The 27,957-nt window shown below is 44.8% G+C and overlaps 4 protein-coding genes and 1 long non-coding RNA gene across 10 annotated transcripts in view; 4 read left to right on the top strand and 1 right to left on the bottom strand.

The window, feature by feature from the left end:
* Window positions 1-1,077, top strand: part of LOC133556127 (uncharacterized) — a 34,097-nt gene extending 33,020 nt beyond the window's left edge. Inside the window, exons 11-12 of one of the 3 annotated variants that reach the window (XR_009807457.1) lie at window positions 650-728; window positions 871-1,074. The gene's annotated coding sequence lies outside the window, so the exon portion shown is untranslated. Of the gene's footprint in view, window positions 1-649 lie in introns of all 3 variants that reach the window. The other 2 variants (XR_009807456.1, XM_061905757.1) reach the window with 2 other exon arrangements.
* Window positions 277-27,897, bottom strand: LOC133556128 (ceramide synthase-like). Of its 3 annotated transcripts, XM_061905759.1 has the most exons (7): window positions 27,729-27,897; window positions 27,490-27,573; window positions 19,895-20,087; window positions 19,733-19,828; window positions 19,561-19,670; window positions 17,090-17,295; window positions 277-979 (listed from the first exon to the last, which is right to left on the bottom strand). In XM_061905759.1, the coding sequence occupies exons 1-6, from the start codon at window positions 27,845-27,847 to the stop codon at window positions 17,127-17,129; spliced, it is 771 nt and encodes a 256-aa protein (XP_061761743.1). In that variant the 5' UTR covers window positions 27,848-27,897; the 3' UTR covers window positions 277-979; window positions 17,090-17,126. The 3 variants fall into 3 exon arrangements, 2 of the variants coding, with proteins under 2 accessions (XP_061761743.1, XP_061761742.1); XM_061905758.1 differs by lacking the exon at window positions 277-979 and having other exon boundaries at window positions 11,391-17,295; XR_009807458.1 differs by lacking the exons at window positions 17,090-17,295; window positions 19,561-19,670; window positions 19,733-19,828; ... (1 more) ...; window positions 27,490-27,573; window positions 27,729-27,897 and adding an exon at window positions 2,897-3,168.
* LOC133556130 (uncharacterized) lies at window positions 2,528-3,876 on the top strand. The gene is made up of 3 exons (XR_009807459.1): window positions 2,528-3,202; window positions 3,687-3,713; window positions 3,786-3,876. It is a non-coding gene; the product is annotated as an uncharacterized LOC133556130 (long non-coding RNA).
* foxj1a (forkhead box J1a) lies at window positions 3,907-5,625 on the top strand. Its single transcript, XM_061906579.1, has 2 exons — window positions 3,907-4,401; window positions 4,684-5,625. The coding sequence occupies exons 1-2, from the start codon at window positions 3,907-3,909 to the stop codon at window positions 5,419-5,421; spliced, it is 1,233 nt and encodes a 410-aa protein (XP_061762563.1). The 3' UTR covers window positions 5,422-5,625.
* Window positions 11,332-17,049, top strand: amdhd2 (amidohydrolase domain containing 2). Of its 2 annotated transcripts, none has more exons than XM_061905755.1 (13): window positions 11,332-11,490; window positions 11,630-11,834; window positions 11,922-12,005; window positions 12,121-12,257; window positions 12,337-12,476; window positions 12,540-12,594; window positions 12,669-12,881; window positions 12,950-13,038; window positions 13,106-13,250; window positions 13,309-13,416; window positions 15,656-15,724; window positions 15,830-15,931; window positions 16,919-17,049. In XM_061905755.1, the coding sequence occupies exons 3-13, from the start codon at window positions 11,923-11,925 to the stop codon at window positions 17,008-17,010; spliced, it is 1,233 nt and encodes a 410-aa protein (XP_061761739.1). In that variant the 5' UTR covers window positions 11,332-11,490; window positions 11,630-11,834; window position 11,922; the 3' UTR covers window positions 17,011-17,049. The 2 variants fall into 2 exon arrangements, with proteins under 2 accessions (XP_061761739.1, XP_061761738.1); XM_061905754.1 differs by having other exon boundaries at window positions 11,917-12,005.
* Window positions 27,898-27,957: the final 60 nt, after the last annotated feature.

Raw genomic sequence — 27,957 nt, 5'->3', positions numbered from 1 at the left:
TAGTCCGACATCAAATTAAAGAAAACATAGATTTCACATGCATTATCACAAAGAATCATACCTCATTGGCCTCACAAAATCCGAGGGAATATAGTTTATTCCCAAGCCGAGACTCCATTAACCTCTTCCATCAAATGTTTGTTGTCTCATGCTACTTCCCTTATTCCGTCACATATTGTCCCCCCAACAATGTGACCAAACCGGAAACAGAAATATGTTCCTCTCCAATTTACATTTTTGTAACAAAAAATTAAGTTAACATATACTTGCATGAAATTAGCAAATACAATACATTTTTAATCACATTATATGTAGATATGAACTGAATATTTATACATTGGACTTATTTATTATAACCAACTATGAAATTATATAACATATATACAATGTGCTTCTGTCAGCAGCTACAAACAGTATTAAATGAAGTACTAATGAAAAAGTACAAAATAAAAATGTATTACATGAAAGTACTAAATAAAAAGTAAAAAATGCGTACCTGAAGAGCAGCAAAGTATGATGAAGAGAGAAAATACCAACATGTCAGTCACCCTCCAAAGGGCGGGATATTTTTGGGAGTATCTCAAAGATCAACAGGTCCTCCATGTTTACATCTTTACTTAGTGGGGATGGATGTGTGTGTATGTGTCAGTCAGAGGCAACTAGGACGGTGGCGACACAGGAGGCACCCAGCAAAAGAGGCCACTTCCGCCCAAACGGCAAATTAATAGGTATGTTGGTTTTGTGCTCACAGCTGAGCCAATTGGCAACCACTGACTTGTTAGCTTAATTAGCAACTATAAAGTCACTTTTCTTTTGTCAAACCAGACTGTCAGCATCAAAGTGTGTGTGTGTGTGTGTGTGTGTCTCCAGCTTCCAGATCAGCATCTGCTCAGGCCCGGAAACCTCAGAGTTCTTCAGGTCGTATCCTTGGAGCTAGATCGAGCGTAGTTCCGCCCCTGAGCAGGCCCTTGTCCGCTTCCTGAAAAGATGAAGATAAGTCTGGTCATGACGTCATCGTCTTTACGTTGTTTTGTACCATTAAAATGTTTTCAAACGTTCACCATTGACGCAAGTACTGTTTATTACATTTGAGACACAGCAAATCACTTCCTGTCTCGGCCACGCCCACACACTTTGACAGCACAGGAATGCCATCCATCCATCCATCTTCTTCCGTTTATCCGAGGTCGGGTCGCGGGGGCAGCAGCCTTAGCAGGGAAGCCCAGACTTCCCTCTCCATAGCCACTTCGTCTAGCTCTTCCCGAGGCGTTCCCAGGCCAGCCGGGAGACATAGTCTTCCCAACGTGTCCTGGGTCTTCCCCGTGGCCTCCTACCGGTTGGACGTGCCCTAAACACTTCCCTAGGGAGGCGTTCGGGTGGCATCCTGACCAGATGCTCAAACAACCTCAACTGGCTCCTCTCGATGTGAAGGAGCAGCGGCTTTACTTTGAGTTATTCCCGGATGGCAGAGCTTCTCACCCTATCTCTAAGGGAGAGCCCCGCCACATGGTGGAGGAAACTCATTTCGGCCGCTTGTACCTGTAATCTTATCCGTTCGGTCATGACCCAGATCTCATGACCATAGGTGAGGATGAGAATGTAGATCGACTGGTAAATTGAGAGCTTTTCCTTCTGGCTCAGCTCCTTCTTCACCACAACGGATCGGTACAACGTCCGCATTACTGAAGACGCCGCACCGATCCGCATGTCGATCTCACGATCCACTCTTCCTTAACTCGTGAACAAGACTCCTAGGTACTTGAACTCCTCCACTTGGGGCAGGGCCTCCTCCCCAACCTGAAGATGGCACTCCACCCTTTTCCGGGCGAGAACCATGGACTCGGACTTGGAGGTACTGATTCTCATTCCGGTCGCTTCACCCTCGGCTGCGAACCGATCCAGTGAGAGCTGAAGATCCCGGCCAGATGAAGCCATCAGGACCACATCATCTGCAAAAAGCAGAGATCTAATCCCGTGGCCACCAAACCGGAACCCCTCAAAGCCTTGACTGCGCCTAGAAATTCTGTCCATAAAAGTTATGAACACAATCGGTGACAAAGGACAGCCTTGGCGGAGTCCAACCCTCACTGGAAATGTGTTCGAATTACTGCCGGCAATGCGGACCAAGCTCTGACACTGATCATACAGGGAGCGGACCGCCACAATAAGACAGTCCGATACCCCATACTCTCTGAGCACTCCCCACAGGACTTCCCGAGGGACACGGTCGAATGCCTTCTCCAAGTCCACAAAGCACATGTCGACTGGTTGGGCAAACTCCCATGCACCCTCAAGAACCCTGCCAAGAGTATAAAGCTGCTCCACAGTTCCACGACCAGGACGAAAAGCACACTGTTCCTCCTGAATCCGAGGTTCGACTATCCGCCGTAGCCTCCTCTCCAGTACACCTGAATAAACCTTACCGGGAAGGCTGAGGAGTGTGATCCCACGATAGTTGGAACACACCCTCCGGTCCCCCTTCTAAAAGAGAGGGACCACCACCCCGGTCTGCCAATCCAGAGGTACCGCCCCCGATGTCCACGCGATGCTGCAGAGCACAGGAATGTAAATAATGAATGTCTCCTAGTTTGTTTGTGTAATCACCAGCGACACTGCGTGCGTAACCTTATGACAGGGATCAATCAGAAGGACGTCACTGACATGTCAGCATGTTGCTGCTAGTTAGTGTTTCAGCGTGCACGTCACCACTCAACACAACAACAGGCTATAAACGTCAGCGGCTAAGCTAACAACAAACGGCCACTGAGCGCGTTCTCGGCTCAGCTAGCCGTCAGCACACTACGCTACGTGGACGACCGACTTGCGTTCGTTTGAAAAAGTGTTGAAATTGTCATCAATGTCGTCACAAAGGGAACTTTTAACAGCAAAGCCTCACCACGAAGCGCCAGTAGCAGCTTCTTCGCCTGCTGGGCGGCACTTACTGCGCTGTCTCAAGTGATCGCTGATTGGTTCATTCTGTTTTGGAAGGAAGCGCTACGACTCGGCTGATTGGCTGCCGAGGCCGGGCTTTGATAACCACGGATGTGTATGATTTGTTTTAACTGCGCGCTGAGGTTGGCCGGGGTCCTAACAGGTCAACGTAGTGGTCGCCCACTTTGTTTGTGGCGGTGTGTAAATCAAAGGGTCTCTACCGCGTTCATACGCAAGAAAGCTGTGGCGCAGCGCCCTCATTTGTCCGAAAGTGAGTATTACAGCTCTCTGTTCTTCTGTGACACCACAAAGTTGCGTTATAAAACATGTTTTCACTCTGCTCTTTCATCTTTTTTAGTACTATTTATAAACTAACTTTACGAACAATTGTGTCAGTCGTTACAAAGATGCTTGTTGTTGAAGTTTATTTCAAACATACATAGCTATGAGGCATCGCATATTTCATACTATTAATTCCAGTTGATTAAAGTGTGAGTGGTGCAGATCTGGACAAGATCCAGAAAGGTTGAGTTCGAGGCTGATTAAAAATGAGTCACCATGGCAACGAGCGGGCCAATGGGGGCCCAGGAAGCTGTTTACAAGGGGGTGTAACGTTTCTATGGTTGCCTGTTCAGGTATTAAAGTCCCCCCCCCCCCAGACTGCCGCTGCTCTTTAGTCTTCTTCTTCTTCCTCCTCCTCCTCTTCTTCACTTTCACTAAACGCTCGCTCTGCTCTCACGCACGCGCACGCACAGGTGAATCGATCGCGCTGAAAGCGGCAGGTAAGAATCAAGATTGACTCTTCATGCTGTTATGAAATACCCCCAACTGGACTCTGTTTGCTCTTCTCCAAGGAGGCTTTCTGGAAACTTCCCGAGCGGGGACTTGAACGTGCGCAGGTGCGGAGGAGACACGGGCCGTTCCTGCGTCCGCGAGGGAGGGGTCAGGAGAGGGAGGAGGGGGCTGGGGGGCACCATGGAAGGTTCGCTGGGTCTGGAGGAGGAGCTGGTGGCGGCCGCGGCCCAGGCCGAAGAGCGAGACGTGCGGCCGGGCCCCTGTTCCGTGAGTCTGGACGACAGTCTGACCAGCTTGCAGTGGCTGCAGGACTTCTCCATCCTGGGGGGCAGCGTCCCCCACAACCTGCTGGGCCCGCGGCGGCCCGGCTCGGATGCGCCGGCCTCCCCGCTGGCCGCCGACCCCGCCTCCATGGGGGCGCCGCTGACACCCGGGAAGCCCACGGCAGCGTCCTACACCCGCATGCAGCCGCTGCCCGCCATCGTGGCCCGCGGGCACTGTCTGGACGAGGTGGACTACAAGACGGACGCGCGCATCAAGCCGCCGTACTCGTATGCGCACCTCATCTGCATGGCCATGCACGCCAGTCCCGCCAGCAAGATGACTTTGGCTGGGATCTACAAGTGGATCACGGACAACTTCTGCTACTTCCGCCACGCCGAGCCCACCTGGCAGGTACACAGCTCTTACACTTCTTTTAAAATACTCCAAATAAATGCCAAATCCGCTTATCTGAAGTCGGGTCGCGGGGGCAGCAGCCCAAGCAGAGAGGCCAAAATGTGTTTTGGGTGTCTTCGCCCCCTTAAGGTGCAGTGGTTCCAAAAACACGCACACAGGAGGAGGTGAATATTTGGGGTGAATGATTGACGCCATGTTGTTACTGCGGCCAGCTAATATTTAACAAAGGTCAGCACTTCCTGCTTTGACGATGCTAATCAAGGCTCACTGTGCTTGCAGAATTCCATCCGACACAACCTGTCGCTCAACAAGTGCTTCATCAAAGTCCCGCGTGGGAAGGACGAGCCGGGGAAGGGTGGCTTCTGGAAAATCGACCCGCAGTACGCCGAGCGCCTGCTGAGCGGCGCCTACAAGAAGCGGCGCATGCCGCCGGTCCGCATCAACCCGGCACTGCAGAGCCGGCTGGGTCTTCAGCTGCCGCCATCGTCTGCCGGCCCCCCCGCGGTCCCGGCCGAATCCCAGCGCCTCCTGCGGGAGTTCGAGGACGCCACGGGCACGGACAGCGGCTGGGACCCTCACCTGGGTGAGGGTACCATGCTGGGGTCCTGGCCCGCCGTCAAGAGGAAGTCGGCCCGCAGAAACGGCGCCGGCAAGCCACCCCTCCGCCGCTCCAGCTCGCCCCTGCTCCCCGCCGAGGACGAGAAGCAGAGCGGCGTCCTGAAGGGAGACTTCGACTGGGACGCCCTGCTGGACTCGGCGCTGAGCGGCCAGCTGGCCTTGGACCCCCTCATGAAGGAGGAGGACCCGGCCGGCCGCGACGACGCCCAGAAGCGCAAACGGCTGTCCGACTTGGACGAGGAGACCTTCCTAAGCGCTGCCTTCCTGGAGAGCGCCTGGCCTGAGGAGGCGGAGCCAGATCGTACGGACTTCCTGTGTCACTCAGCCGTCAACCTGGAGCAGCTCTTTGATCTCGCCGACCCTTTGAGCGCCGACCCCCGCGCCGACCCCCTCCTATGACTGACTTCCCTGTTCACCGGGGGGTGAAAGACTCCGCCCCACATTTTGTCCCGACGGCGGCCGTCGAGCGGCACGCCGACCACAAACGGGGACCGATCATGTGACATCAAAGACTTTTATGACTGATGTTGATTGACACCTCTGTGATGATGTCATTATGATGATTGTTTTTATTTTCACACAATAAAATACCAATAAAATGTCTTTGAACGCATCATGGCGACACTTTAGTGCATGTGAGATTTACGCCCCTGCTGGTGGGTTTGGAGTAGTGAGGGGGGTCTTTGTGTTTCAGGTCTTTGTGCAATGGTCCATATATCACCGGCACAGACCACACACGCATGACCCCCCGCCGGGTCACGTGACCGCCACGGGAAGGCGACACTCGTTGCACGGTGGGCACCCGACACCGCGCGGCGGTAACAAGACGCGGGTAAGACGAGCCGCGCCAAGATGGCCGCCGATGGACGTCCGACAGAGCCAATGGGGATGCTCGGAAACGCACCGGACGTAATCCGACTACAGCGACAAAAGTTGATGAGCGTCAACAAAGACTGTCGTCAACGCAACAGCCATCACGCCTGCCTTGAAGGGGAAAGGGGCGGAGCCTTGGATTTATGGTCAGCGTGTTAAAAGTTTCCTGACAACAGTGTGTGTGTGCAAATGTAAACAATGAGCAACACACTGAAAGCGTCAACATCATTGTATGCAGTGTGTGTGTGTGCGTGTGTGCGTGCGTGCGTGCGTGCGTGTGTGTGTGTGTGAGAGACAAGAAGAGCAAACAATGGCAGCAACGGAGGGGGCGGGGCTAGTTAGTTGGCAAGACGATGCGTTGGACGATGCAAAAGGGAGACAAAAGAAGTTCGGGACGGACAAAGATGGCTGACGGATTTAGTCAATCGAGGGAGAGGGCGGTTGAAGGGGTTTGGTTGCCATGGCAACAGATAATCAGCACGCGCGCACCACCCGACGTGTCCTGTAAGACGAGGCCGGGGGTCACATGACGCGCGCACCTTGCTGACCGTGGCGGGGCCAGCCCGGGCCTGCCCCGCCGTGACTCAGCCGGATTTGAACCCGATCCACCAGGCCCGACAAGCTTTTGTCAACAAGTCCAGGTCCAAACACAACACACACACTTTGTGTGTGTGTGTGTGTGTTATCAGCCAGCGGCAGGACGCGTTCGCTGACACCTGGCTGATTTGTGGTGTCACTTGGCGGCCATTTTTATCAGCAGACCACTGGCGGGCACAACAGGACCTTCCAACAGGCGAGCGTGAAGCCTGGACGGTTGCTAGGCAACATGCACTTTAATATGTGAGGAAATAACTGCTGCACCAATGATTGACTGGCAGAGGGGGCGGGGCTACGCTTCTAGCATCAATTAGCATGGAGTGTGTTAGCATTCTAACACATTAACTGCGAGGAATGCAGCCCCCCTCACACACACACTCCCCACCAACCCTAAAGTCCTCCAAGTGGAGACAAAGTAAACGTTAAATAATTTTTTTTCACGAGAGAAGAACATTCTGGAACGACATGCGCCAGCGAGCGCCCACCTTTGACCTCCGTCTGCCTCTGGGCGTTGGCGTCAAAGTAATGTGATTACTCGCAAAGGTCACGTGACGTGCCAGTCAAGCGGGGTGTTTGGCGAGTCAACAAACGTTCAGATTAGGGGATCGGGACCCCAGGGGGCCACCGGGATAACCGGGACGGGGGTTAAGCGGCCGTGAATGGCGGACACAAAGGCGCCGAGTCGCCGTGGCCACGTTGACGTCAGCACGCACAAAGGGAGCCGACGAGAAGGAGGTTTGAAATATTGTCTCCTTGGGTCGCCCCCCCACCCCTCGCACCACAGACCCCCGCATGGGTGGTCAGCGTGGCTGTCCGTCTCCATGGCGATGAGACTTGCTAGGGGAGGTATCTGTCTTACTGGAAACAACTTTATTGTTGACTTTCAGGAAGGAGGAGGGGCTGTCCGCATGGGGGGGGGGGGGGGCATATCCTCATCTGTCCCAAGATCATAATTACAATAATGCCAACTTTATGCTAATGTTTATTTTCTGTTAACTTTTAGCTACAAACACACAAGTAAAAAGTTTTTCCACATTCTTCAACCTTGAAAATAGTTGGCTGAATATTATGGAAGCCCGTTGTTACTAAAAATGTGAAAGAAAAAAAAACAACAACAAAAACATCCCAACGGGAATGGTTCCTATTGCATAATTATGACTTTTATCTGATAATTATGACTTTCTTATCTGAAAATTAGGACTTTCTTACCTGATAATTATGACTTTTATAAATCTGATAATTAGGATTTTTTTAATCTCATAATTAGGGTTTTTTAAAATCTCATAGTTATGATTGTCTTGTCTCATTATTATGATATTTTATTTGATAATTGTAACTTTTTGTCTCACTAGCTCCAGCACCCCCCGCGACACCGAAAGGGACAAGCGGTAGGAAATGGATGGATGGATAAAATTATGACTTTTAATTTCGTATACTTATGACTTTTTATCTCAGAATGATGACTTTTTAATGTTTATTTTTGACTTTTTATCTCATAAATACGATTTATTTCATAATTATTACTTTTTATCTTACAATTTTGACTTTCTTGCCACATAATTATAACTTTTGATGTAATTATTCTATCTTTCTTGTCTCAAAAATGTTGACTTTTTTATCTAATTATGACTTTCTTATCTCATAATGACTTTTTTTCTTATAAATTTGAAATTTGTATCTCGGAATAACTTTCTAAGTATTACTTTTTATTTCATATCTATGACTTTCTTATCTCATAATTATAACATTATAACATAATTATAACATTTTATCTCATTATTATGACTTTCGTGTCTCATATTTCTGACGTTTTATCTCTTTATTATGACTTTTTGTCTCATAATTATGACTTTCTCCTCTATAAGGGACGACTTGCCACGGTGGTGGAGTGGTTGTGCGCAAACCAAGGGTCCCTGGTTCAATCCACACCTAGTACCAACCTCGTTAAGTCCATTGTGTCCTGAGCATGACACTTCACCCTTGCTCCTGATGGGTGCTGGTTAGTGCCTTGCATGGCAGCTCCTCCATCAGTGTGTGAATGTGTGTGAATGGGTAAATGTGAAGTAGTGTCATAGAGCTTTGAGTACCTTGAAGGTAGAAAAGCGCCATACAAGTACAACCCATTTATCATTATCATTAAATAATTCTGACTTTTATTTCATAATTGGGACTTTTGTGTACCATAATTATGATTTTAAATCTTATAATTATGACTGGGTGGTATAGCACGGTTGGTATAGCGGCCGTGCCAGCAACTTGAGGGTTGCAGGTTTGATCCCCGCTTGCACCATCCTAGTCACTGGCGTAGTGTCCTTGGGCAAGACACTTTACCCACCTGCTCCCAGTGCCACCCACACTGGTTTTAAACATAACTTAGATATTGGGTTTCACAATGTAAAGCGCTTTGAGTCACCTGAAAAAATAAGCTCTATATAAATATAATTCACTTCACTTCACTGTCTCATCTCATAATTTTAACTTTTTATCTCATATTTATGACTTTCTCATCTTATTTGAGTTTTCATCTCATAATTACGACTTTCTTGACTTTCCTGTCTCATTATTCTGACTTTTTGTCACATAATTTAGACTTTCTTCTCTAATAATTTCGTCTTTCTTGTCTCATAATTATAATTATTCCATAGAAGTCAATTTCCGCCACAAAAAAAGATCTAAATGGTAAGTCCTAATTATGGGATAAAAAGTCCAAACTCTGAGATAAAAAGTCGAAAATATAAGATTTAAAAAAAAATCGAGATTATGAGATAAGATAATCAAAATTATGAGATGAAAATTCATTATTATGAGATAATAAAGTCGAAAATATGAGATAAGATAATCAAAATTATGAGACAAAAAGTCATTATGAGATAAGAAAGTCGAAATTATGAGATAAGAAAGTCGAATGAGATAAAAATTGATACCACTGGGTTATTTTTTAGTGGCGGAAACAGACTTCTGCAGAATAGTCAATAAATAATATGGTTATTATTGTTTGATTTTTTTTAACGTTTTTAAACTATTTGTTGTAAGCCACTTTTACTGTAATTTTACTAAATGTGCTGCAACAGTTTATCAGTATGACAGTTTCTGTTGCTATGTCTTGGGAGAATGTGCGTGCCTGTGTGTGTGTGCGTGTGTGTGTGAGTGTGTGGTTATATCATCTTCCATCCATCCATCCATTTTCTACCGCTTATTCCCTTTGGGGGTTGCCGGAGGCGCCGGTGCCTATCTAAGCTACAATCGGGCGGAACGCGGGGTAAACCCTGGACAAGTTGCCACCTCATCGCAGGGCCAACACAGATAGACAGACAACATTCACACTCACATTCACATACTAGGGCCAATCTAGTGTTGCCAATCAACTTATCCTCAGGTGCATGTCTTTGGAAGTGGGAGGAAGCCGGAGTACCCGGAGGGAACCCACGCAGTCACGGGGAGGACATGCAAACTCCACACACAAATATCCCGAGCCCGGGATTGAACCCCAGACTACTCAGGAACTTCGTATTGCACTGAGCCTAGTCTATAAAATCCGCTACACCTCCTTGATACCGAAGTACATGTCGAACTACTTCCTTAACGTAATTGACTGCCATAACCACAACACCAGGGGGAGCTCCACAAACCACGTTAAACCCAGATTCCGATCCAACAAAGGTCTTAACTCATTCTCTTTCTATGCCACATCAAAGTGGAATGCACTCCCAACAGGTATAAAAGTAAGTGCATATCTATCCTCCTTCAAAACCGCTCTAAAACAACACCTCCAGGCAACTTCAACACTTTACTAATACCCTCCTCCATTCACATCCCATCTCCCCGGATTATAAAAAACCTCATGTAAATTATCAAATGTACTTCTAATGTATATACTTGTTCTTATGCTATCTGAACTCACTATGTTCTCTGCTGGCTGTACATATCCTACTAAATAAGACCTACACTCTTTCAATGTCCACATTTCTCTGTTGATGCAATTGTTGATGACTGAAGTACTGATATCAACCAAAGCTCCTCATCCCACCCCCCGGATTGTAAATAATGTAAATAATTCAATGTATATACTATGATGATTAACCTGTGTGAGGACTGTATTATGCTGATAGTATATATTTGTACCATGAATTGGTTAACGTGGACCCCAAATCAAACAAGTTGAAAAACTTATTCGGGTGTTACCATTTAGTGGTCAATTGTACGGAATATGTACTGAACTGTGCAATCTACTAATAAAAGTATCAATCAAATCAATCAATCAACTTGTGAGGCAGACGCACTAACCCCTCTGTCACCGTGAAGCCAGGGGCGCTGAAAAGGGGGTGGGGGTGGGGGGTGAAGGAGACGGATTCTGGGGGCCCATGATGGAGGGGGGCCCGGGGAGGGGGGAATAATGATGAAATTATATGAAATTATGTGTTGGGGGCCCTGTAAAGATTCTTTTCTTGGGGCCCAAAATCCCTAGCGGCGCCCCTGCGTGAAGCCCAATAGAAAATGGATATATTATCTTCGTTTTACACAATCATGCTTTTTATACCTCCTCTCAAAACCTATGGAAACACTTTCCATGTTGTATTTACAGCTAAACAGTAAAGTTTGATTTGATTAACTTTTGCAAACGATGTTCAAAGGTTTTTCTAAATGTTGCGTTCTGGCGGCCTCTGCTGGTAATGTTTGGTACTACAAGTCGTTTCGATTTAGGACCTGGCAGAGACATTCATGTAACGGTTATTGAAAAATGTAAAGTTTAAAAATTATAATTTTGTTAATTTTGCTTCACTATTTTGAAACGCGTTTGACTCATTCAAATAATTAGATCAAGACGTAAAACAAAACATAAAATCAACTTTGGTCAGCTGACCTGCGCGGTCACATGACTGTGTTTTTTTCCAATGGAGTCCTGTCGTCGTCTTCCTCGGTGAGCAGCAGACAATTTAGGATCAAAAAGCTGATTTTAGGACGTTTCTTTGAGATACGACCGCGCCAAGAAGACGGAAGGTAAGTTTTAAAACGTGCGGAATCGTTTTTGACAAAAAGACACTTTTAGGAAGCGGGTCCTCCCCCTATTTCCTGTTCGACGAGATTCGAACTTTGACGAAATTTGACACTTACGGTTAAATTTGTAACTATTTTGCAGGAGCCGATTGGACATTTGTGAGCTAATAGTTCAGATTTATCCGTTGTCTTGGCCTCCTAACTTGTCTGAGTGAACGCAGAGGCTGGGCGACTCAAACAACAACTTTCATAACGTAGTTTGCAGTTAGCGGACTGAGTTCTAGGTTGGGGTTGAGCGCTGAAGAAGATCAGGTGTCAAAGTCTGAAATAAGACAAGACAAGATAAGGTAAGATAAATGTTGATTAGTCGTCGGCAAAAGCAAACACAAAGTGTGTGAAGAGTCCGACAAGACGAGATGATCTACTCAGTGCAGGATGCCGTCCAACAAGTCGGTGTCCGAGGCTCCCATTACGCAGTTCGTCAACTGCAGGATCCTCAGGGACCACCGGCTGCTCAGGTGACGTCGACACGCACGGATCCGCCGCTGACGTGCATGCCTGACCTTTGTTTGTGTGCGTGTGTGTGTGTGTGTGTGTGTGTGTGTGTGTGTGTGTGTGTGTGTGTGTGTGCAGGGAGGACCTGTGGGTGCGCGAAGGGAAGATTCTGGATCCCGAAAAGCTCTTTTTCGACGAGAAGGCCTATGCCGACGAGCGAGTAGATTGTGAGGGCACCATCTTGGCACCCGGTTTCATCGATGTCCAGATCAATGGTGCAGCTGCTGGTCTCTTGTGTGTGCATCCGTGTGTGTGTGTGTGTGTGGGTGTGACACGTGCGTGGTCTTCATGCAGGAGCTTACGGGGTCGACTTCTCACAAGTCTCCGAGGACGTCAACGCCGGGGTCTCCTTGGTGGCCCGGAAGGTTCTGGAGCATGGCGTCACGTCCTTCTGTCCCACGCTGGTCACGTCCCCTCTGGACGTCTATCACAAGGTCGGTGACACCCGCCCACTCCCACTCCTCCCCCCGCCTCACATCTGGGAAAATGTCTTTCAGGTTCTGCCTCAGGTCAAAGTTCACGATGGAGGCAGGCACGGAGCGGGCGTTCTCGGTGAGGTCCCGTGTTGGCGGCGGCAGTGGCGGGACGCGTGCTACATTGTTGATGTTTGCCGATGTGATGGGCAGGGGTCCACTTGGAGGGTCCGTTTATCAGTGCCGAGAAAAAGGGCGCCCATCCCGAGCGCTTTCTGCGTACCTTCGCCTCAGGAGGCTCGGCGGACCTTATTGAAGTCTACGGTAGCCTGGACGACGTCGCCATGGTGACGCTGGCTCCCGAGCTGGATGGCAGCCAATCGGCGGTGAAGGAGCTCTGCCAAAGGGGCGTGACCGTGTCGCTCGGTGCGTTCCCACTCGCTCGCACTTACGTGCGCCGCCACGTGCACGCTCTTACGCTCGCATTCCCGCAGGACATTCCATGGCCAACTTGTCCCAAGCGGAGGAGGCGGTCCGACACGGCGCCTCCTTCATCACCCACCTCTTTAACGCCATGCTGCCCGTAGGTCCCGCCCCTTGGCGCTGAACCTTGTCACTATCCCAGGCTAACTTCCTGTCATGTGGTCCAGTTCAGCCATCGAGACCCGGGAATCGTGGGCCTGCTGACCAGTGACCAGATCCCGGAGGGGAGGAGCGTGTTTTACGGGATGATCGCTGACGGGATCCACACAAACCCCGCCGCTCTGCGCATCGCTCACCGTGCTCACCCGGCAGGTGGGCTCTCAAGGTCAGAGGTCACGATTGTCCACAGTCTCTGATGGTGTGTGTGCAGGTTTGGTGTTGGTGACGGACGCCATCGCTGCCATGGGCCTTCCTCCAGGTCGCCACACGCTAGGCCAGCATGTCATCGAGATCCAGGGTCTGCAAGCTTTTGTAAAAGGTCCGCTTACCCCGCCCATACCCATAAACCCTCCCCTTTTTGTCTTCTGCTTCTGACTTTTCTTGTTTTTTGACTCTTCTTGTTCTTCTGACTTTTCTTCTTCTGACTTGTCATCTTATGACTCTTCTTCTTCTTCTGACTCGTCTTCGTCTTCTGATTCGTTTTGTTCTTCTAACTCTTCTTCTTGTTCTTCTGTATGTTCTTCTGACTCTTTTTTGGATTCTTCTGTATGTTCTTCTGACTCTTTTTTGGATTCTTCTGTATGTTCTTCTGACTCTTGTACTTTTGACTTTTCTTCTTCTGACTCTTTTTCTTCTGACACGTCATCTTCTATTGATTCTTCTTTTTCTTTGTGTTCTTCTGACTCTTCTGCTGACTCTTCTTGTTTTTCCGACTCTTCTTGTTTTACTGACTCTTCTTGTTCTTCTCTTTGCTCTTCTGACTCTTCTTTTTTTCATACTAGTCTTCTGACTCGTTTTCTCTCTTCTTTTTATTCATATTTTGACTCTTTCTTCTTACGGTTCTTTGTTAAACTCTTCATCTGGCTCTTTGTTTGACTCTTCTTCTTAATCTTCCTCATTTGAATCTTCTTCTGATTCTTCTTTTTTTCTGACTTTTTTTTCTTCTGACTTTCCTTCAACTGACTGTTCTTCTAACACCCATTTTTTACTCTTCTTCTTTCTCCTCTTTCTCTTATTCTTCTTCTGACTATTCTTTATTTGACTCTTCATCTGGCCCTCTGTCTGAGTCTTCTTCTTAGTCTTCTTCTTCTGACTCTTCTTCATTTGAATCTTCTTCTGACTCTTTGACTCTTCTTCCTAATCTTCTTCATTGTAATCTTCTGACTCTTCTTTTTTTTCTGTCTCTTTTTCTTCTGACTTTCCTTCAACTGACCTTTCTTGTTCTCAATCAATCAATGTTTACTTATATAGCCCTAAATCAATAGTGACTCAAATGGCTGCACAAACCACAATACAAACCACTACGACATCCTCGGTAGGCCCACATAAGGGCAAGGAAAACTCACACCCAGTGGGACGTCGGTGACAATGATGACTATGAGAACCTTGGAGTGGACGAAAGCAATGGATGTCGAGCGGGTCTAACATGATACTGTGAAAGTTCAATCCATAGTGGATCCAACACAGCCGCAAGAGTCCAGTCCAAAGCGGATCCAACACAGCAGCTAGAGTCCCGTCCACAGCAGAGCCAGCAGGAAACCATCCCAAGCAGAGGCGGATCAGCAGCACAGGGATGTCCCAAGCCGATACACAGGCAAGCGGTCCATCCTGGGTCCCGACTCTGGACAGCCAGTACGTCATCCATGGCCATCAGACCGGACCCCCTCCACAAGGGAGAGTGGGACATAGGAGTAAAAGAAAAGAAACGGCAGATCAACTAGTCTAAAAAGGGAGTCTATTTAAAGGCTAGAGTATACAAATGAGTTTTAAGGTGAGACTTAAATGCTTCTACTGAGGTAGCATCTCGAACTGTTACCGGGAGGGCATTCCAGAGTACTGGAAAACGCTCTATAGCCCGCAGACTTTTTTTGGGCTTTGGGAATCACTAATAAGCCGGAGTCCTTTAAATGCAGATTTCTTGCCGGGACATATGGTACAATACAATCGGCAAGATAGGATGGAGCTAGGCCGTGTAGTATTTTATACGTAAGTAGTAAAACCTTAAAGTCACATCTTAAGTGCACAGGAAGCCAGTGCAGGTGAGCTAGTACAGGCGTAATGTGATCAAACTTTCTTGTTCTTGTCAAAAGTCTAGCAGCCGCATTTTGTACCAACTGTAATCTTTTAATGCTAGACATGGGGAGACCCGAAAATAATACGTTACAGTAATCGAGGAGAGACGTAACAAACGCATGGATAATGATCTCAGCATCTTTAGTGGACAGAATGGAGCGAATTTTAGTGATATTACGGAGATGAAAGAAGGCCGTTTTAGTAACGCTTTTAATGTGTGGCTCAAAGGAGAGAGTTGGGTAGAAGATAATACCCAGATTCTTTACCGAGTCGCCTTGTTTAATTGTTTGGTTGTCAAATGTTAAAGTTGTATTATACTTCTGACTCTTTCTTTTTGACTCTTCTTCTTTTATCTCCACTTTATCTGACTCTTCTTATTCTAACTATTTTTCGTTTTACACTTCATCTGGACCTTTGTCTGAGTCTTCTTCTTAATCTTCTTCATCTGGGTCTTCTTCATTTGAATCTTCTTCTGACTCTTCAAGGCACGCAGACGCTGAGTGGCAGCATCGCCACCATGGACATGTGTGTGCGTCACTTCAAACAAGCCTCAGGTCAGCTGATGAGGAAGGAAGGAAGGAAGGAAGGAAGGAAGGAAGGCAGCAAGGATGGAAGGAAGCAAGAAGTGTTCAACTGTGTGTGTGTTCATTCATGTGCAGGCTGCAGTGTGGAAGAAGCGTTAGAAGCAGCGTCGTTACATCCTTCTCAACTCTTGGGAATCAGCCACCAGAAAGGAAACTTGAACTTTGGTTCAGACGCAGGTCTGATTCATTTCACAATCACTAAACAATACTTATGATTGAGTGATCAGTAGAGATATGAGTAATCAATCGATACAATTATTAGTTTTGCTTGATTAATAGGTATAATTAATCAATTTATACAAAATATTACTTGACAGATAAGATTAATCTATATCTAAGATTATTGATCAATAGATTAATGTGCAATCAATACGATTTAGTGATCAATAGATATAATAAAAAATTAACAATTGGTCGATCAATAGCTAGGATTGGGTGACAAATCGATATGATTTCTTAACAGATACAATTGATAAACGATATACGTGTTGATTGACATGATTGATGGATTGATATGATATATAGATATGATTAATCAATAGATGGATTGATTATCCATCCATCCATTTTCTGCCGCTTATTCCCGTTCGGGGTCGCGGGGGGCGCTGGCGCCTATCTCAGCTACAATCGGGCGGAAGGCGGGGTACACCCTGGACAAGTCGCCACCTCATCGCAGGGCCAACGCAGATAGACAGACAACATTCACACTCACATTCACACACTAGGGCCAATTTTTAGTGTTGCCAATCAACCTATCCCCAGGTGCATGTCTTTGGAAGTGGGAGGAAGCCGGAGTACCCGGAGGGAACCCACGCATTCACGGGGAGATTAATGATAGATATTTCAATTGATGAATAGATATGATTAATCAATGGATATGACTGATTGATGGCTAAATACGATTAATCAATAGATAGTATTGATTAATGGCTAGATATGAATCGATATTGATTGATGAATGGATATGATTAATCAATGATGTATTGATTGATGGAAGGATATGATTAGTTAATATCCAGTATTCATTAGTTAATATATTTGATTAATCAATAGATGGTATTGATTGATGGATAAATATGATTAATCAATAGATGCTATTGATTGCTAGATATGATGAATCAATAGATGTTATTGATTGATGGATCAATAAGTGTTTTATTTCAGACATGGTGTTGTTGGATGACGCGCTGGGAGTGACGGCGACCTATATCAGCGGACAGGAAGTGTGGAGGAAAAACCAAGTGAAGGCAGACTGACCTTTAACATCTTCTCATTAAACAAACCCGTTCACTTTTTTACTTGTTTAGTCGTGACATAATTTCCTGCCGCACCTACCAAAATAAAGGCTGAGTGGAGGAGTAAAGGTTGAGCATCATGCTGTCTTCTTGGCGTCGGCGTCTGAGCGCCGCGTGAGGAGGCGTAGCGCCCGCCTACACATGAGCGTGAGCCAATAGATCTGCAGGGGCCACAGCATGGCCGCGCCCACATTGCACTGCCACGGGGCCTCCAGCACCACCTGATGGACGGGCAGGGACGCGTACCTGCAAGACACATGCCAGCACAAGCAGTGAGCCATTTATATATATACATATATATATATATATATATATATATATATATATATATATATATATATATATATATATATATCCATCCATCCATCCATCCATTTTCTACCGCTTATTCCCTTTCGGGGTCACGGAGGGCGCTGGCGCCTATCTCAGCTACAATCGGGCGGAAGGCAGGGTACACCCTAATATATATATATATACACATATATATATGTATGTATATATATATACATATATATATATATATATATATATATATATATATACATATATATATGTACATATATGTGTATATGTGTGTGTGTATATATATATATATATATATATTTATATATATATATATGTATATGTATGTGTGTATATATAACTCTTTCATTTTCTTATAATAATGCAAACAGTTGAGTTTGGAATATTTAGGAGCGAGGACATTTCACGACTGGATTTGTTGCACAGGGGGCATCCTATGACAGTTCCATGCTGGAAATCACTGAGAGCGGCCCTTTCTTTCACATATGTTTGTCGAAACAGTCTCCATGCCAAAGTGATTGATTTTATACACCTGTTGCCTGGCCGAGAGATTAAGACACCTGATTCTCATCATTTGGATGGGTGACCAAATACTTTTGGCAATATTGTGTGTGTGTGTGTGTGTGTGTGTGTGTTTGTTTGTTTATATAAGTATTTGGTCACCCATCCAAATGATGAGAATCAGGTGTCCTAATCTCTCGGCCAGGCAACAGGTGTATAAAATCAAGCACTTTGGCATGGAGACTGTTTCTACAAACATTTGTGAAAGAATGGGCCGCTCTCAGTGATTTCCAGCATGGAACTGTCATAGGATGCCACCTGTGCAACAAATCCAGTCGTGAAATTTCCTCGCTCCTAAATATTCCAAACTCAACTGTTTGCATTATTATAAGAAAATGAAAGAGTTTGGGAACAACAGCAACTCAGCTACAAAGTGGTAGGCCACGTAAACTGAGGGGTCAGCAGATGCTGAAGCGCATAGTGCAAAGATGTTCTGCACAGTCAGTTTCTACAGAGCTCCAAACTTCATGTGACCTTCCAATTAGCACACGTACAGTACGCAGAGGGCTTCATGGAATGGGTTTCCATGGCTGAGCAGCTGCATCTAAGGCATAAATCACTAAGTCCAGTGCAAAGCGTGGGATGCAGTGGTGGAAAGCACGTTGCCACTGGACTCTAGAGCAGTGAAGGCACTTTCTCTGGAGTGATGAATCAAGCTTTTCCATCAGGCAATCTGATGGACGAGTCTGGGTTTGGAGGTTGCCAGGAGAACGGTACATTTTGGACTGCATTGTGCTGAGTGTGAAATTTGGTGGAGGAGGAATTATGGTGTGGGGTTGCTTTTCAGGAGTTGGGCATGGCCCCTTAGTTCCGGTGAAAGGAACTTTGAATGCTCCAGGATACCAAAACATTTTGGACAATTCCATGCTCCCAACCTTGTGGGAACAGTTTGGAGCGGGCCCCTTCCTCTTCCAACATGACTGTGCACCAGTGCACAAGGCAAGGTCCATTAAGAAATGGATGACAGAGTCTGGTGTGGATGAACTTGACTGGCCTGCACAGAGTCTTGACCTGAACCCGACAGAACACCTTTGGGACGGCGTGGCGCAGTGGGAGAGTGGCCGTGCGCAACCCGAGGGGCCCTGGTTCAAATCCCACCTAGTACCAACCTCGTCACGTCCGTTGTGTCCTGAGCAAGACACTTCACCCTTGCTCCTGATGGGTGCTAGTTGGCGCCTTGCATGGCAGCTCCCTCCATCAGTGTGTGAATGTGTGTGTGAATGGGTAAATGTGGAAGTAGTGTCAAAGCGCTTTGAGTACCTTGAAGGTAGAAAAGCGCTATACAAGTACAACCCATTTATCATTTATCATTTAATTAGAATTAGAGCCAGGGCTTCTCGACCAACATCAGTGTGTGACCTCACCAATGCGCTTTTGGAAGAATGGTCGATAATTCCTATATACACCCTACGCAACCTTGTGGACAGCCTTCACAGAAGAGTTGAAGCTTTAATAGCTGCAAAAGGTGGACCCACTTCATATTGAACCCTATAGGTTAGGAATGGGAAGGCACTTCACGATCATTTTAGTCAAGGCAGGTGAGTAAAGCTTATTGTTAGTGTTTTAGTTTGAGATTATGTATTTGCAACACAACGTGCTGTAAATCCTCTACTAGCTCAGACTCATCGTAGACTACAGCAGGCTCACCTGCTGTAGGCCAGGTACAGGCAGGGGAAGAGCAAGACCCGGCAGCCAAAAAAGACCAGCAGCATCAGCGCGCCGTTCACCTTGTACAGCAGCGTGTGCTCCTTCTTCAGCTGATGGCAGAAGACAGCTGTCAATAAAAGTGATGGACGGCGGAATGAGCGGACGAGCTCACCTGCATCAGAACTTTAGCCAGACTCACACACGGCGTGCTGAGTTCAGCCAGCAGCAGAATGCCCTGGAAGTAATCACCCTTGCCCTGCCTCCACACCTCACACACATACACAATTAGAACCTATAAATGGGCAGGTGACTGGATGGTGGTTGCCATAGTTACCAGGGAGGCAGGGAGGCAGAAGAGCACCATGAAGGCGTGATGCAGCACCATCAGTACCTCTTGACGTACAAAGGCCGCCACGTGCACACCCTCCTGCTGCTGGCGCTTGTGTCGATGACACAGGAACATGGCGAAGACGTCGTAGATGAAGTAGGGCGCGGCGAAGCTGATGTAGGCGTCGGCCAGCCAGTGCCTGGTGGGGGGCAGATGGCCACTTTATTAGGCATGCCTTTTCACCTGCAAAATGAGCCTGTGAGTGAAAAGTCTTTTCATGCAACCAAACAAAAATGGACCAACCACACAAAAATATTTTGGTTAAAACTTAATTATGATGAGGTGGCGACTTGTCCAGGGTGTACACCGCCTCCAGCTCCACCTGAATTTCGGGAGAAAATTTGTCCCGGGAGGTTTTCCGGGAGAGGCGCTGAATTTCGGGAGTCTCCCGGAAAATCCGGGAGGGTTGGCAAGTATGGTAACAGCATGTAACAAAAATAATGATTTTGGTTGCAAATATTTTTTGTTTGTTTGCCAACCATTTATCCCCGTATACTTTTTATGCATCAAATGCAGTAAAGTATCCAAAACACTTTGCTTTTCACACATTTTATGTTGCAACAAATTGCAAAATTCTCCAGGTCCAATTCCCATCCCCCCAACCCGCACCCTGAATTTCTACACACAATAACCTATAATCATATGAACATTTCCTCATGTTTGGAAATGTATTAAAATAAATAAAATATGCATGCTGGGAGCCACCTGCACAATACTTTGCTGATGCGCCTTTACTATCATCATGGAGTCCTTATGAATATAATAAGTTTCGATGAACGTATTTGTAGTATCTGCTAGTCTAGGAATAACATGTTTTGCATACAGTGAAAGAATACATTCCTAAACTGTGGTTCATCATCTTGGGAAGCTAATAAAGTATGATCGTTACGTGTCACATGCACAGGTGGCTAATATATACTTCACAAACGCAAGGTTGAGTAAACCTGTAGATGGTAGTCGAGGTCTGTTTAGATTATGTCGACAATTAATTAAAAAGGCGAATGTGTAGACAACAGTCTCACAAGCACGCAAACACACACACACACACACACACACACATGCGCCTGACCGAGTCAATTTGGGTACTCTGAACTCAAAGACCTAAAGTGACATCATTTTAGGCAATAAGAATTGGTTGCCTGGCTGGTCAGGAAGATATATCTTTTTGACTAGATCCACTCCAAGTACTGCAGAACTTGCTGTGATGCATGCTTGATTAATAAAGCTGTTGCTTGATTCATCACACACCTGTGTCACCCTTCAGCCCAGGAGATGGCAGCAAGACCAGCGGTTCACCACATGTTAATGTACATTTTTGGGTGCAGTTGAACGATTTGGGTCTGGGTTCTGGCTGGTCCACTGAGAAACATTGAGAGCTGTCCAGAAGAAACTCATTTGAGATCTTGGTTGTGTGTATAAGAGTGTTTGCTCATTGGGACCTGAAAGCAGCAGAAATGTTTCTTCCTTAAAAGTATGTATATATAAATATGTGTATATATATATATATATGTGTGTGTGTGTGTATATATATATATATATATATATATATCAGTGACATGCAGTGAACTAAACACCAGGTGAGGCATACATCCTTTTTTTTCTTCTTTTTTTTTTAAACTTAAATTCATATATGCAGCCCGTCATCGTTGATTTAGGTTGCACATTAGAGTTACAGGAAAAAAAGGGAGTTATTCGCTTTCATAAAAACGTTATCATAATGATATTATGATATGATAAATGGGTCCAAAAAGTATCTTGATAAAGTTGTTATTATATACGTTTTGGTCCCATTTGCTTTTAACAAAATAAATCAAGTATTGTGAGTGTATATTACCCTTTTGTATTTGTATCTGAAGCAGCAATAGCTATCCTCCATGAAAACGTATTTTGTATGATCGCATTCATTTTGTCTTAAAGTCCAGTTTAGAGAAGTAATGTTCCATATAGGCAGAAACATACATTTAATTAAATGTCATTCCAATTAATTAAACAATATTTTGCCTATGACAAAAACACCTACAAATTATGGCTTACTCTAATAGAAATGCCATGTTTGTTATAAATAGTTAAAAAAAAAAAAAAAGAAAAAAAAAATTCTGGCTTCCACTGGAGAGACCTGTGTCTGATAGCTTGAACTTCTCCCAGTGTGGCGAGTCAGAGTACTGCTGAGGTATTGAACTGCAAGTTGACATTATAGCACCCCCTACCTTGAGGCAGAGGTACTTGATGCCTCAAGACCTGCATTTTCCACGTGGCCACAAGCATGCGCCACCTTGCACACACACGCTGAATACCCACTGTGTGTAGCCGTGGAGGCAGCGCCTGTGTCTGCCTCACTTCTCATCTGCTGCATTGTTTTGATCAGCTAACATGGAATTTCCGTGATTTTGACCATGAAAATGATCAAAATATACAGGAACCACACCAAAATCACATAGAAAGCATAAACCTAAAGAGAAATTTTATAACATTTTATTTTATTACTTCGTTTTGGAACATCTCATGGTTAAGCCACCTGGTGGCAGGTGATGCACTGCCTTACTTGCTTCCCCTGACAGCACGTCACTGATATATATTAAAAAAAAAAGATATATATATATATATATATATATATATATATATATATACAAACCCTGTTTCCATATGAGTTGGGAAATTGTGTTAGAGGTAAATATGAACGGAATACATCCATCCATCCATCCATTGTCTACCGCTTATTCCCTTTCGGGGTCGCGGGGGGCGCTGGCGCCTATCTCAGCTACATTCGGGCGGAAGGCAGGGTACACCCTGAACGGAATACAATGATTTGAAAATCCTTTTCAACCCATATTCAATTGAATGCACTACAAAGACAAGGTATTTGATGTTCAAACTCATAAACTTTTTTTTTTGTTGTTGCATATAATAATTAACTTAGAATTTCATGGCTGCAACATGTGCCAAAGTAGTTGGGAACGGGCATGTTCACCACTGTGTTACATCACCTTTTCTTTTAACAACACTCAATAAATGTTTGGGAACTGAGGAAACTAATTGTTGCAGCTTTGAAAGTGGAATTCTTTCCCATTCTTGTTTTATGTAGAGCTTCAGTCGTTCAACAGTCCGGGGTCTCCGCTGTTGTATTTTACGCTTCATTATGTGCCACATATTTTTGATGGGAGACAGGTCTGGACTGCAGGCGGGCCAGGAAAGTACCCGCACTCTTTTTTTAGGAAACCACGCTGTTGTAACACATGCTGAATGTGGCTTGGCATTGTCTTGCTGAAATAAGCAGGGAAGTTAATGAAAAAGACGGTGCTTAGATGGCAACATATGTTGTTCCAAAACCTGTATGTACCTTTCAACATTAATGGTACCTTAACAGATGTGTAAGTTACCCATGCCTTGGGCACTATTACACCCCCATACCATCACAGATGCTGGCTTTTGAACTTTGTGTCGATAACAGTCTGGATGGTTCGCTTCCCCTTTGGTCTAGATGACACGATGTCGAATATTTCCAAAAACTATTTGAAATGTGGACTCATCAGACCACAGAACTCTTTTCCACTTTGCATCAGTCCATCTTAGATGATCTCGGGCCCAGGGAAGCCGGCGGCGTTTCTGGATGTTGTTGATAAATGGCTTTCGCTTTGTATAGTAGAGCTTTCACTTGCATTTACAGATGTAGCGACAAACTGTAATTAGTGACAGTGGTTTATAATAATAATAATAAAAATTATAATGGATTAGATTTATATCGTGCTTTTCTATTGTTAGATACTCAAAACTCTCAGAGTGAAGTGGGAACCGATCATTCATTCACACCTGGTGGTGGTAAGCTACATCAGTAGCCACAGCTGCCCTGGGGTAGACTGACGGAAGCGTGGCTGGCAGTTTGCGCCTACGGCCCCTCCGACCACCACCAATCATTCATTCATCATTCATTCACCAGTGTGAGCGGCACCAGGGGAAAGGGTGAAGTGTCAATCAATCAATCAATGTTTACTTATATAGCCCTAAATCACTGGTGTCTCAAAGGGCTGCACAAACCACCACGACATCCTCGGTAGGCCCACATAAGGGCAAGGAAAACTCACACCCAGTGGGACATCGGTGACAATAATGACCCAGTGGGACGTCGGTGACAATAATGACCACGAGAACCCTAGAGAGGAGGAAAGCAATGGATGTCGAGCGGGTCCAACATGACACTGTGAAAGTTCAATCCACAATGGATCCAACACAGTCGCGAGAGTCTAGTCCAAAGCGGATCCAACACAGCAGCGAGAGTCCCGTTCACAGCGGAGCCAGCAGGAAACCATCCCAAGCGGAGGCGGGTCAGCAGCACAGAGATGTCCTGCCCAAGGACACAACGGCAGCGATTTGGATGTCAATAGGTGGGAAGCGAACCTGCAACCCTCAGGTTTTTGGCACGGCCGCTCTACCCATGTGGAGATATCCATTTGAGATTGATGTCGGTTTTTGATACAGTGCCGTCTGAGGGATAGAAGGTCACGGTCATCCAATGTTGGTTTCCGGCCATGCCGCTTACGTGGAGAGATTTCTCCAGATTCTCTGAACCTTTTGATGATATTATGGACCGCAGATGTTGAAATCCCTAAATTTCTTGCAATTGCACTTTGAGAAATGTTGTTCTTAAACTGTTTGACTATTTGCTCACGCAGTTGTGGACAAAGGAGTGTACCTCGCCCCATCCTTTCTTGTGAAAGACTGAGCATTTTTTGGGAAGCTGTTTTTATACCCAATCATGGCACCCACCTATTTCCAATTAGCCTGCACACCTGTAGGATGTTCCAAATAAGTGTTTGATGAGCATTCCTCAACTTTATTGCCACCTTTCCCAACTTCTTTGTCACGTGTTGCTGGCATCAAATTCTAAAGTTAATGATTATTTGTAAAAAATAAAAATGTTTATTGCTTTCCTCCTCTCTAAGGTTCTCATAGTCATCATTGTCACCGACGTCCCACTGGGTCATTATTGTCACCGATGTTTTCCTTGCCCTTATGTGGGCCTACCGAGGATGTCGTGGTGGTTTGTGCAGCCCTTTGAGACACTAGTGATTTAGGGCTATATAAGTAAACATTGATTGATTGATTGATTGATCAGTTTGAACATCAAATATGTTGTCTTTGTAGCATATTCAACTGAATATGGGTTGAAAATGATTTGCAAATCATTGTATTCCGTTTATATTTACATCTAACACAATTTCCCAACTCACATGAACACAGGGTTTGTTTATATATGTGTATATATATATATATATATATATATATATATATTTACACATATACAAATATATATATGTGTATATATGTATGTATATGTATATATATATATATACATATACATACATATATATATACACATACAAAAATACATGTGTGTGTGTATATATATATATATATATATATATATATATATATTCCTGGTTCATCAAGTTGTGATTTGTTTCTCCAGCCTCATTGGATATGTATATATATGTATATTATATATATATATATATATATATATATATATATGGATATATATATATATATAATGATTTGCAAATTGTTGTATTCCGTTTATATTTACATCTAACACAATTTCCCAACTCACATGAACACAGGGTTTGTTTACATATATGTATATATATATATATATATATACATATATACATATATATGTGTATATATATGTATATATATATACATACATACATATATATGCATATATATATATATATACATGCATGTATATATATATACACATATATGTATATATATATATATACATATATATATGTATATATATATATATATATATATATATATATATATATACACATATATATATATATTCCTGGTTCATCATGTTGTGATTTGTTTCTCCAGCTTCATTGGATATATATATATATTTTTTTGTTGTTGTTGTTTTGTTTTTGTTTTGTTGTTATTAAATAATTTTTGGTCCAAATTGCTTTTAACTAAATAAATCAATTATTGTGAGTGCATATTACCTTTCTGTATTTGTATCTGAAGCAGCAATAGCTATCCTCCATGAAAACGTCTTTGTATGATCGCATTCATTTTGTCTTAAATTCCAGCTCAGAGAAGTATTTTAATCTTGGATACAGTATACAATCCTCAATATTGGCAGAAACATTCATTTAATTTAATTTAATTCCAAGAAATTAAAAAATATTTTTTCATCTAACAAAAAACATCCACAAACGCTGGCTTACTGTAATAAAAATGCCTTGTTTGTTATAAACAGTTTAAAAAAAAGAAAATAAAAAGACTGGCTTCCGCTGGAGACCTGTGTCTGCTAGCTTGAGCGCCCCCACTTCTCCCAGTGTGTCGAGTCAGAGTACTGCTGAGGTATTGAACTGCAAGTTGACAATGTACCGCCCCCTACCTTGAGGGAGAGGTACTTGCTGCCTCATGACCTACGTTTTCCCAGTGGCAACAAGCATGCGCCCCCTCGCACGCACACGCCAAAATACACAGTGTCTAGCCGTGGAGGCACTGCCTGTGTCTGCCTCACTTCTTGTCTGCTGCATTTTTTGATCATGACACATGGAATTTCTGCGATTTTGACCATGAAAATGATCAAAATATACAGGAACCACACCAAAATCACATAGAAAACATAAAGCAAAAGAGAAATATTAAAACTTATTTCATTTTATTACTTCGTTTTGGAAGGTCCTGAGTAGTCAGGGTTCAATCCCGGGCTCCGGGTCTTTCTGTGTGGAGTTTACATATCCTCCCCGTGTTCTCGCCGGGTATTCCGGCTTCCTCCCACTTCCAAAGACATGCACCTGGGATAGGTTGATTGGTAACACTAAAATTGGCCCTAGTGTGTGAATGTGAGTGTGAATGTTGTCTATCTGTGTTGGCCCTGCGATGAGGTGGCGACTTGTCCAGGGTGTACTTCGCCTTCTGCCCGATTGTAGCTGAGATAGGCACCAGCGCCCCCGCGACCCCAAAAGGAATAAGTGGTAGAAAAATGGATGGGATGGATGGATGCTTCGTTTTGGAACATCTCATGGTTAAGCCACCAGGTGGCAGGTGAGGCACTGCCCCACTTGCCTCACCTGACAGCACATCACTGATATATATATATATATATATATATATATATATATATATATATATATATATATATATATATATATAATGAAGCTGGAGAAACAAATCACATGGTGAACCAGGAAGCACAATAGCAACATTTCCATCTTCATGTCAAAGCTGTTAATACTTTTAAACTCGTTCATGTTGGGATTTTTAAGTGTGTCTTGAATTTTGAATAGAAAATCAGTATTTCTATTTTGGATTAAGGCTGTCATCATTCATGCTGTGAATACTTTCCTGACGGTCATATGACCATTTCATCTGAGCAACTCATTTGCCTGCAAAATGAAGGTGACACCAGCGGCCTCCTCGCGGGTTTGGGGCGGGGATTAGTAAAAGACTGGAATAGCTGGCAGGTTAATTAGATTAGGTAGTTACGTAAGGGTGTGTGGGGGCGGGGGGTCTTGTTCGGGTCTCACTTGTCCTCCATGATGTCATGGCAAGATGAGGCGATGATGTATCCGGCTGCTGACGCCATGGCCGCCTGCACGGATGACACGCCGCTGTGGGAAGCCAGAGTGTGGTGTCAGCATGAGGGGCGGGACAAATGACTTGATTGACAGCCTCGACCAGGACTCTGCACTTTTCATTCAACTTTGTCATAGCAATAGATTTACTGCTGACACTACTGTGTGTGTGCGTGTGTGTGTGGGCTCACCGCACAGACACAACAGTGGCGTCGGCCTCATTCCATCCCATCACAAACCTCAGAGTCAGTCTGGAAAGCAGGAAAATTCCTGGGAAGAAGGCGCTGCCGGCAGCCATCAAGGCCAACATGCCTGTGTGTGTGTGTGTGTGTTGGATGTCAACACTGAGATTTGGATCAAGTGGGCGGAGTTTAACGCTTCCACCAGGAGGGCGGGACTTAATTAGAAGCTTATTTGCAT

This window comes from Nerophis ophidion, linkage group LG07 (genome assembly GCF_033978795.1).
Source record: "Nerophis ophidion isolate RoL-2023_Sa linkage group LG07, RoL_Noph_v1.0, whole genome shotgun sequence".
Taxonomy (NCBI): Eukaryota; Metazoa; Chordata; class Actinopteri; order Syngnathiformes; family Syngnathidae; genus Nerophis; species Nerophis ophidion.
This window is presented reverse-complemented; position numbering and strand designations above follow the sequence as displayed.

Coding starts and splice junctions, on each gene's coding strand:
- foxj1a (XM_061906579.1), top strand. CDS start 3,907: ATGGAAGGTTCGCTGGGTCTGGAGGAGGAGCTGGTGGCGGCCGCGGCC. Junction 4,402..4,683: donor ACGCCGAGCCCACCTGGCAG/GTACACAGCTCT, acceptor CTGTGCTTGCAG/AATTCCATCCGACACAACCT.
- amdhd2 (XM_061905755.1), top strand. CDS start 11,923: ATGCCGTCCAACAAGTCGGTGTCCGAGGCTCCCATTACGCAGTTCGTC. Junction 12,477..12,539: donor CTCTGGACGTCTATCACAAG/GTCGGTGACACC, acceptor AATGTCTTTCAG/GTTCTGCCTCAGGTCAAAGT. Junction 15,725..15,829: donor TCACTTCAAACAAGCCTCAG/GTCAGCTGATGA, acceptor ATTCATGTGCAG/GCTGCAGTGTGGAAGAAGCG.
- LOC133556128 (XM_061905759.1), bottom strand. CDS start 27,847: ATGTTGGCCTTGATGGCTGCCGGCAGCGCCTTCTTCCCAGGAATTTTC. Junction 20,088..27,489: donor CATGACATCATGGAGGACAA/GTGAGACCCGAA, acceptor GCCCCCCACCAG/GCACTGGCTGGCCGACGCCT. Junction 19,671..19,732: donor TGGCTAAAGTTCTGATGCAG/GTGAGCTCGTCC, acceptor TTCTGCCATCAG/CTGAAGAAGGAGCACACGCT.